This window comes from Octodon degus, unplaced genomic scaffold (genome assembly GCF_000260255.1).
Source record: "Octodon degus isolate 3935 unplaced genomic scaffold, OctDeg1.0 scaffold00015, whole genome shotgun sequence".
NCBI lineage: Eukaryota > Metazoa > Chordata > Mammalia > Rodentia > Octodontidae > Octodon > Octodon degus.
In genome coordinates, this window is record NW_004524591.1 from 18,987,844 (window position 1) to 18,998,147 (window position 10,304).

Genomic DNA, 10,304 nt, shown 5'->3' on the forward strand with positions numbered 1-10,304 from the left:
AAGCCACGACTCCACGTCATTTAGAAATCACAGCACCTGTACTTTAAATACTCCCAAACAGATGGGATAGGATAGTTAGGTGTTTTGACTCAAGATAAAGCAACAAGAAGATTGTCTTCCCTCTCTTTTGTGATTATTCAATAATTAATAGAGCTAAGTGTAGTATCCAAATATGTCAGCTTCTCTAGGCAAAATGAAAAGAATACTATTTGCCACACGAATGAGAAAGAAAAAGGGACCTCAGATTTCTAGGACAAGAATATCTTTGCATGCAAAATATTCATCCCAGTAAAAGGACACCTGAGGACACTGTGAATAAGTTTAGGAAAGGAGAGGCATTGCAGACCCAAGATTTCATGCATCCTTAGTTCCAATCTAAAGGAGGTATTAACTGATGGCAAGAATCCAATAAACACAACAATGTTTGTCAACTATTATTCTATTCACTTTCCTTCAAATCCTGGAGAAGTATTTCAAGAGTGATCATTCCACCCTGAATTTTAGAAGGATCTTGATCAACTAGAAGAAGGTGGAAGGAGGGGGTTGGTATAATCTCATGATCTGAAATTTTTGGTTGGCTGGAACTTAAGCAGACATGTCTTGCTCCTGAAACTTCACAAAAGGATCACACCGCCTCTTGGCCGGTATTCAAGACAGCACTACTAATGATGCTACATTTAATATTTATTGAACAGCCATAGAATCAATGGTGCTGTTGAATGCTGTTTATTATTCTAAATCTCATAGTGCTAATTGCCTTAGGATGGAGAAGGTGCTGATCCTGAGTGGAATTTTGAATGAATCTTGGGCACTGGAAGTGCTTCATTGTCCTTTGTCTCAAAGTCTTAGAAAAGAAAAAGTGATTAACTACCAATGCCAGATCTATTTTAAAACTTTCTTAGTATACAGTAAGTACCCATGTTGCTGTCCTTTGGTGAAAATCAGGGGTATGGCAAAGTAAAGAAGCCCTTCTGGTCATGTGTTATTACCTACCAACTTTGAAAATTCTCTCCCTGGTGGAAGCAGAAATCCCACTGTTGAAGCTGAGGGTCACACCATCTTCCAGATTGCCTGCTGGCTCTTTGGCTACTCCTAACTCATACAAAAGTACAGTCTTTTTCAGGAATTTGCTCTCTTCATAATGTTCGTAAGGGCAAACAAATGACTTCTAACCCAAGATAATTCCTTTGTGTTGTTGACTGTGAGAGTCAAAGGGTTTGACTTTTCACTTACTTTTATTCAGATAGGCAAGCCTTGCTGAGACCTAGTCACAGGGCAGTTACTGATGTTCAGCAGCATTTTCACACTGCCACTGACCCTCAGCCTTCAGAGTCCTCTCATAGTCTCTCTAAGTTTAGTCACATACCCCACTCTTTACGCTGAGGTTCATGCTGTACTATGGACATGGAAATTTTTAAAACACATTGAATAGGGACAGAAAGCCTTCAGTGTTGTATTTCATTTTCACAGATGAAAACTGATGTGAGAAATGACATAGATCATATCATTAAGAAAGAATAAAACATTTGGAAACTCCAACAATAAAACAACTTTATATTAGTAAATGGGTTTATTGACATAAGTGAACATAACAATGTATGACATTTAACCATTTCTCACTGACTTTCCAGTGATGCTATTTTAAAAAGAACACAGATCCAGGGATTTGGCATTTTCAGTGATGTTCTGCAGATGAAAGGATGAGTGGTAGATAGAATTAGAGGGCTTTTCCAGATTTTCAGTGGGATTCAATATTCCACTGCTGTGCAAAAGAAATGGCTAAGAAAGGGAATTTCACTATGCATGAAAAAAAGTCAGAAATATAAAAGGAGCCAGATAGCCTACGGGTAGAAAATAAGAGATCAGCTCTACCTCTCCCGTGTACCCATATGCTCCGAATCTAAAACAAGCTCTGGCAGCAAACAAAGAATGACAGTCTATTTCCTGTGGTTTATTAAGTTTGGGCCCCAGACAAGCCTGCTAGAAAAGCAGCTGTAGTTTAAGTGAACTGAACATTTACTCATCTCCACGTAAACAAAGACCAGCTAATTTAGATCCCTAGATACCTGCTCACTGGTTGGGATAAAAGGGGGCCTGGCTCAATGTAGGCCAAATGTAGATGGAGTGAATTGGGTTGAAGGACACCCCCCCACTGTGATGGATTCCCTGAGACACCAGGACCCTCAGGGTTGGTGGCCCTAAACAGAAGATTGACTGTAAAGTCTTAGCACCATTGTAGTGGCCCCCACAGTATTCTACTGACAATAAATCCACAGCTACAGTAAATATAACCACAGCGCATACCCTCTTAGTAACTGCATTTTTAGACCACACACAATTAGTAATGTAAAGCCAACCACTACATTTAGTGATAAACAAGTACTTCATAAATATCAGGGAATAAAACTATCCTAGATAGCTGAAAACACTGAACAATAAAAAAAGCCTAACCCTAAGTTTAAAATTAAAGCACTGAAAAGAAAATATGGCAAGTGTTTACTAAAAGATTTAATAACACAGTGAAACACTTGGTAGTGGAAAGATTAATTTGAAAAATATATAATTACTTCACAGTGAGGTTTAAGCGTTCTGGTTTTAGTATAAGCAGATACCCACTGATGTATTTCTTTTCACATTTCTTTTCCATAATTTTTTCTTGTCTTCTATATTGTCTAAAGAAATGGATTAATGTGGTCAAAGACTATACTATCAACTCACAATCACCTTTTATTTTGTTCTTACTTTTCTGGGCATCAAATCCTGGACCTCATACACAAGCTAAGCAAGTGCTCTACCACTGAACTACCCCTAGCCTGGACAATTCCTTTTGCTTCCCCATTAGGAAATCACCTTTATTACTTAACTGTAACTCAGGAGAAGTAGGCACAGAACTGAGTGGCACTGATAAAAATGCAACAAGAGCATCATGTTTATTCCCATCTGGACACATGGTCAGAAATGTGGTTAAGTGAACTTGGACGCCAGGGTTCCCTAGGAGGTCATCAGTTGCATACATAGTACTTTCTTTTATGGAATCTGACATTGAAATTTCCTTTTCCATACATATAAGTTTAAAAAATAAAATTAAAACCACAGGAACAACCCTGACAGAGAGGTCTTGCATGCAGCCTTCTCCTGAGAAAGTATACAAGTTTTTGTTACTGTCAAAGAAACCCAATGTGCTTATCTTGCTCATGTTAAAAGGCAAATAGTTGAATGACCCAGTCCAACTAAAACAGTCATTGAGTTTACTGGTCAGTGTGTTAAATGTCAGAGATCTTCACATTGTTGAAGAAAAAAACATTGTTATTATTTTACCTTCCGGTTTCCTGAATGCTCTACCAGTCAGCATAAACGAGTTGCTAGATGAGAATATTCCCACCTGCTCACAACAACTTCCTTGGCAGAGACCACCAAACCAGTGGGATCAGTTGCCAAGTGTCCTTTGTAATGGTGCTAAGTTCCTTTTTCTTAAATAGAAACAAAACTCCTGTTTTGACACTGGGCAAACATAGAGCATGCACCAGAATCCTTCCAGACGCACTGGGGTTATGGGCGCTCCCATCCACCCCAGAGGAGGCCAGATTACTGTGCTGCATCCAATACAGAAGCCATCCCCGAGCTGCCAAGGTCTCCCACCTCTGCCCCACATACACCACTCGCCTACCACTGGCCTTAAGCCCCACATACTATCCATTTACTTCACACGCACTGACTGGTGAGTTGGTCCTCTGTCCCCTTGGCCTATCTGGCAAATGCACAAGAGGGGAACAGATTTGATAAAATAAGGCTCTCCCCTGAGGTGGGTGCCGGGGCCACAGAGAAACTTCTTAAGCCAAGATGGTCTCCTGGAAGTCCTCCATCTAGTCTGCAAATCGTTGAAGGAGGTGGTCCTCCCGCCTCAAGCTGCCACCAGCGCCCCCACCAGCGCTGTCCATGAAGCGGTCGCAGGGGAACTCGATGAGGTCAGCCTCGCTGAGTGCGCACACGGTAGTGCGTGGCCGGTGCGACTGAAAGCCGGAGAAGTCGGCAGAGACGCCAGTGCCCATGGAGCGCAGCGGCCGTCGGGTGGAGTACATGTGCCTAACGTGGACGGGGGCCCCTCCCTTACGCCTGGCCCGCAGCTTCCTCCGCAGCCAGCGTGACCCCCAGGCTAGCAAAGCTAGGAGCACCAGCAGTGCGTTGACGGCCAGCAGGGCCAAGGTCAGCAGCTGGTAGTCGATGCCGCCTTGGCTGCTGGGCTCTGGCAGGGTGACCAGCCCTGCACAGTGGTCTCTGGGGGCCACCGGACAGACTCGGCCCCCGAGCACGCCTTCTACGCACACTAGGTAGGGGGTGTCTCCGCGCAGCTCGCGCAGCGTGGCCGAGTTGCTGCGCTCAGGCAGGTAGACGAAGCGGTGGAACTTGGGCTGCTGGCCAAAGCGGTCAAAGAGCAAGCGGAAGCGCGCGCCGCCCAGGGGTCGGGGGCTGCGGTGCGCACGAACCTCCCAGCGCACCGAGGCGCTGTTGGCGCCCACCGCCTCCACGGTCAGGTTGCACAGAATGAACTTATTGAAGTCACACGGATCAGACACCAGCGGCGGCAGGCCAACCCCGCCGTCCGACTGGGCACCACGCTCTTGCTGCTCGGCGGCGGCCAGACGCTGCCTTGCTGCGCGCTGCCGGGGGTCGCGGGCCAGTGGTGACACGAGGGCTGACTCGGCCGTCGGGGTGGGCTCCGCGTGGGCAGGAGCGGCGAGGGTCGGATGTCCCGCCTCGGCCTTCTCCTGCAGGTCCAGGGTCTGTGGAGCTGGGACCACGCCAGGAGCTGCAGAGGGGCCCACATGCTGCAGGAGACCAGGACCCAGCCGGCTCAGCCTCAGAACACTGCGATTGCTCACGAGCTCCCTGGCGGCTGTGTCCCAGACAATCCCAGCTAGCAACCGCTCCCGCTGTTGGGGCAGCGGCTGCGGTGGTAACGCTTCAGCAAAAGCCCCTGCAGAGGGCGTCGTCTCCTCCTCCCCCGCGCCTGAGGGGAGGAGCCGCTGCCCTAGCTCCGCAGTCGGTGCTGCGGAGGGCCGGGGATCCGCGCAGGACCCATTCTGTAGCTGATGGTCATCCAGGTAATCCAAGTACTTGCCCCGCAGGGCCGGGGGATGGCGACACTGTACGAAGACGGTGAGGAGCCGGCCCTGTGAGTGCCAGTCGCCCATCCAGCGCTTCAGGCCTCGCAGCCGGCAGTCGCAGGTCCAGCCGTTGCCGTCTAGATCCAGCCGGTAGAGGGCCGGGCTGGCAGCGAAGATGTCCCCTGAGAGGGCACTGAGCGCGTTGTCGCGCAGGTTGAGTTCACGCAGTCGGCTCAGGTGGCCGAAGATGGAGGGGTGCAGGGCAGACAGCTCATTGTCACTTAGGTCCAGCGCCTCTAGACTGTGCAGAGGTTCCAGCAGCGCCAAGGGGAGTTGGCTCAGGCGATTGCCCTCGAGGCGTAGTTCGCGCAAGGCCTCCAACCCCCAAAAGGCCTCCGTCGCGAGGTGGGTGAGCTGGTTGCCCCTGAGCGACAGCAGGCCAAGGCGCGGCAGGTGCTGGAAGACACGCGGGCCAAGGTGCTGCAGGCTGTTTGCCGAGAGGATGAGAGTAGAGAGGGAACGTAGCGGTGCAAAGGTGGCCGCGTGGCGCAGGGAAGGCTGCAGCTCGTTGGCCGACAGGTTGAGGAAGCGCAGTTTGCCCAGCTGGGCAAAGGCATTCTTGCCCAGGAAGCGGATCCGGTTAGACTCCAGATGTAGATACAGCAGGTTGCCCAGCGGGGCGAAGACTGCGTCTGGCAGCGCCTCCAGGGCGTTCCCATCCAGCCGCAGCTTGACCAGGCTCTCCAAGCCCTCGAAGGAGCCGCGGTTTAGGCGGTTTATCTCGTTGCCGTTGGCATAGAGGATGCGCAGCTTGCGCAGCGGGGCCAGCGTGCCAGGCGCCAGTGCCTGCAAGAGGTTGTTTCCCAGGTAGAGCTCCTCCAGCCGGGAGAGCTTCTCGAAGGTCTTAGGGTGCAGAGAGCGGATCTGGTTGTACTGCAAGTCCAGCCTTCTGAGCTGCCCTAGGCGGTGGAAGTCGAAGGCGGTGATGTTAGTTATGAAGTTGCCTCCGAGGCTGTAGGTGAGCACGTCCTGGGGGCTAGGCAGCGAGCTGGTTTTGGGCACAGCACGGAGCCCCCTGTTGGTGCACAGGAGGTGCTGGGGGTGCTGGCAGTCGCAGCGCTCTGGGCACACCGGCTCCGCCCGCGGAGGGAGCGCGAGGCAGCCGCACACCACGAGCAAGAAGCGCACGGCGTGGGCAGCTTCCATTGCCGCCCGCCCTTCGTGCTGCGGCCGGATTGTCCTCTCTGCCCGCCGGCTCCGTGTCTCCTCCGCATTCCCCTTGGCCTGGCCAGAGTCGCTGAATGGCCTCTTTCGGACTTCACTGCGCAGTCCAGCCCCTCCTCCGCTCTTTGTCCGGTGGCTGGCCTCTGTTTCTGCAGGCGGGCTACGCCGGGGCCAAGTTAGGCGGCGCAGAGCTCTCCGCTAGCTCCGGGTGCTACTTGTTGCATTTCTGCAGAAAAGTGTTTCTCCGGGTGTGCGTCAGGGACGGGGGTGGGAGCAAGCCTTGGTGCTTTTTGTTTGCAGCGGAGCCCGGAAAGCTGGATTCCCTGGCGCGGATTCTCCTTGCCCAGCGGATTCCCCAACTGCAGGAGGGAGCCCTTCCAAGAGCTCCTCGGGGGCGCGGCTTGGCTGTGTAGCCTCAGGGGCTCGGCCCCCGCAGCCGGCTCCTCCTGGGTCTTGGTGGGGACTCGGAGCGCAGCGCGGGTGGAACCGCCCGAAAGAACAGGCTGCGTCCGGAAGGGACCCAACTCGGCGAGCGCGAGCAAACCAGGCGGAAATTCGTTCTTCCCACACGCTGCCCCCGGGGACGCGGGCGGAGAAAAAGGAGACGGCGGAGGGAGGACAGACCCCGGCAGGGGGAGGAGGAAACACTAACTGGCTCCGCGTCTAGTCTGCCCGAGCCCGGGACGCCAAGTGAGAAAAGTAGGGATTAAAAACAGCTGTACGGGGCGCACACGCAGGGCTGGGGGCGGGGAGTGGATTACCGGGCGAGCAAACGGGATTTGCAGACAGAGACCTTTTTATTTTCGGCGAGTACCCCAGCCGCTTTGGCGCTGTGGGAGCGCGCTTCCCCTTTTACCATTCTAACACCCTGGCTGACCGAGGTGAGGGCCTGAGACAAATTCGGGCAGCGCTGAGTTCGCCAGCATTCTCCTGGAGTTTGCAGGAAACGCTAGCTTGGCCGCAGAAGACTGTCCTGTCGCGGGCCCTGAGGAACCTACTTGAGTCTTGTGGTGTGTTGTGGTCTTTGACATCTGCGAACTCGTACCGAGGTCAGGCGCCACCCTTTCTGGAGTTTGACCTGAGCATTTGCTGGATCATGAGGTGGTCAAGAGGAGGAAGAAAGCTCAGAACAGGTTCCGCCACAATGCAAGTGTCGCGTCAGATTTCGGTGGTTCCGCTGGCTCCATGAATTCTTTAGCCTCAGAGCCCTTGGGGAAGGCTGTGGACAGGAACCTGCACAGCCCTATAAAACTATTTGAGCTGGGGATGTGTAGTTCAGAGGCTCAGCGCCTGCCAGGCAGGCGCAAGGTCATGAGTTCAATTTCCAGACCAACAACAAAAACCCAACAAACCAAAACTACATGAGTCTGTAGCCTCAACTCACTGCTTCATGCTTAGGTTTGCCGTGCTCTTCAAAGTCTTTGGGCCTGGAGTGCTCAGGCCTGGCTTAGTTGGAGGAGATACAATTTATTAATTGGGAATGGCACACTTTATCAGTGACTATTGATGGCAGACCCTACTGAGAATGAGGATAGGCAAGAGATAGCTCTTAATGCTGTAATCCTAGTACTCTAGGAGGCTGAGGCAGGAGGATAGCCTTCTCCAGCCCAGCCTGTTTAGTTTACTAACTAAACAACTTGGTAAGACCCTGTCTCAACAAAACAAAACTGTGTATGCAGGCTATCTTGTCAAAAACAACAGGTCATTCTCAATCCCATGGTGTTCAGAAAATGTTAATTGTTTTATAATCTACTGTGAACAACAGCAGGGAAAATAAGGAGACATCCTCACCCCAAGGCTGACATCTACTTAGTGGAGAGGGTGAATACTCAATTAAAAATACAAGGGCATGGGAAAGCTGCAAAGAACCCAATAGTTTTTAATAGTGTTTCATTGCCCAGGTAAGCCATTAATATAGGGAAGTGATTGAAGCTGGCGTTAAATTTAGAGAAAGATGAGATTGCTGGCAGGGTGGGAGCAAAGATTTCATGTGTGATCAGGGAGCTGGACTTGTCAGGGAGATGGGTGAGGTAGAAAAGCCTGCCAGGGGGCAGTGCACCAGCCAGATTTGCTTGGAGTAGAAAATCAAAAGTGAGTGTGTCACACTTAAGGAACAGAGAGTGTCTTTTAACTGCGAAGAAATATGAAGTTTCCCAGATAGTTGACTTTTAGTTCTTACTGTGAGAACCTTCAGATATCCCCTTAATTCCCACAGTTGGCTTCTGTGGAAGAGTGGCTGCCTTAAGGAGGGGCCCACCGCTCCCATGCTGTGTATCACCAGCTCCCAGATTCCTTGGTCCAGGCCAAAAAGGTTGTCAGGAAGACCTTCGGCCTTTGGCAGCCACAGAAATGAACCAAGAATGCCAGAGGGAAGACTGCTCGAAGAAAGCTGGCTTCTGAGTCGAACACAGGTATACCTGGAATGGAGCTGAGTCCACCCGCAGCCTCCTGGATGGGGAACAGGTTAGAAGCTGAGATAGGCCTAGAATGGAAGACGAATGACAGAAACAAGATTCCCTCCCCCCTTTCACAAGCATGTTCTTAACCACCCATCACTTACAGATATCTCTGATGGATACAAAATTTTCAGACTTCTGAAAGTATTCAGTGCTTTTTACTGTTTATACTTGGGTATTATTACCCAATGTTTAGCATTTCCACCAGTATGCCTGGCTTGTTGCTGGTGAAATAACACTGTACATCATTTCATGTCAAAGGCAATTGCTCCTCTGTCACATTGCATTTTCCTGAAGCACCCCATCTGCTGCATGGAGTTGACACTGTTTACAGTGGGTAGAGCAGTCCGTACTTCAGCAAGTGTGAACTGTTTCCCTAGGCTTTGCTCACATCCTCCATCCAGTTTCAAGGAGAGTAAGATTTTGAAATCCAGAGATGAAGTGACAACACACTTGTGCATACATGTTTTTTCTAGAAAAGCATGACTACTATCTTTTAAACAAATGCTCCTTTTTTAGGGAAGGTTGCCTATGGCTGACTTTACAATGAATGATATTTAAATATTTCAGAGTAAATCCATGGGGCATCTTTATGTGTCTCTGGGGCTTCCATTTCTTCAGTGCTACAAGCTCAGGTGCTTGAGTTATTTTCAGGCCATTTTCTCTTTTAGGCATTACAGTAATATTTTACTTGAATCCAATAATGCTCAAAGCCCCTAGTAGTGATGAATTATTTTAATTATTTTAAAGAGAATAGTGAAGAATTATTCTCCTTGCTGCTGATGAACAGAAAAGTGGTCAGTGAGAATCTGCCCTGTGCCAGATCTCAGGGTAAGGAGGGACATGAGTGGTTGGTAAGCTACAGAGCTAGAATGCAGGGCATCTCAGAGGAGAGCCTGGTGATCCTGGGCAGGTGGTGACAGCAGCAGGTGACAGGAGCGGAGGGGTGGAGCCTCTTCAAGGGGCACCTGGTCCAGCCCAGAAAGGCTTCCTAAGCAGGAGGCGTGTGTGCCCAGCTTGGGGGTGTGTGGTATAACCTAGCTGGAGCTGAGTGAGCACTCACAGAGAAGAAGCCCAAAATGAGAGAGAGATTTGGGAACTTCATGTCTTCCATCTTCTTTGTTGGGGTGACATTTAACATGTGCATTCTTTAGTAGCATCAGACAACCAGCTTGAACAATGGCTTGAAATAAACACGCCTTTGATCCCATGTGAGGATTTCACCAGGCAGTTGAACACATCATATTTGCACTGCCACATCCAGAGGAACCCCTGCCTAAATAAACAAAGTGGGTGTCGCACGAGGAGAACAGCTCCCTGGCTCTTGCCTTCTAGGTTCTTAAAACCTGTAACAGTGATAGCACAGGGTTGCTGAAGCGTGGATCGAACATCCAGACCTTGTTCTTTACCTCTGAGCATACACACAGGTATCATATAGACCTTATACATACAGCACTACCGTGACCAGGGCCATGTAGCCTCCTAGCTTCGCCCTGTGCTTTCCAAGGCCTCATTCCAG

The 10,304-nt window shown here is 50.3% G+C and overlaps 1 protein-coding gene across 1 annotated transcript; it reads right to left on the minus strand.

Annotated features, from left to right (window-relative positions):
- Positions 1–529: 529 nt before the first annotated feature.
- Tril (TLR4 interactor with leucine rich repeats) lies at positions 530–7,549 on the minus strand. The gene has a single exon (XM_004626508.3). It carries the CDS (start codon positions 6,309–6,311, stop codon positions 3,864–3,866), a length of 2,448 nt encoding a protein of 815 aa, XP_004626565.1. The 5' UTR covers positions 6,312–7,549; the 3' UTR covers positions 530–3,863.
- Positions 7,550–10,304: the final 2,755 nt, after the last annotated feature.

Excerpts from the sequence above, each read along its gene's own strand:
- Tril (XM_004626508.3), bottom strand. The coding sequence starts at position 6,311 with ATGGAAGCTGCCCACGCCGTGCGCTTCTTGCTCGTGGTGTGCGGCTGC.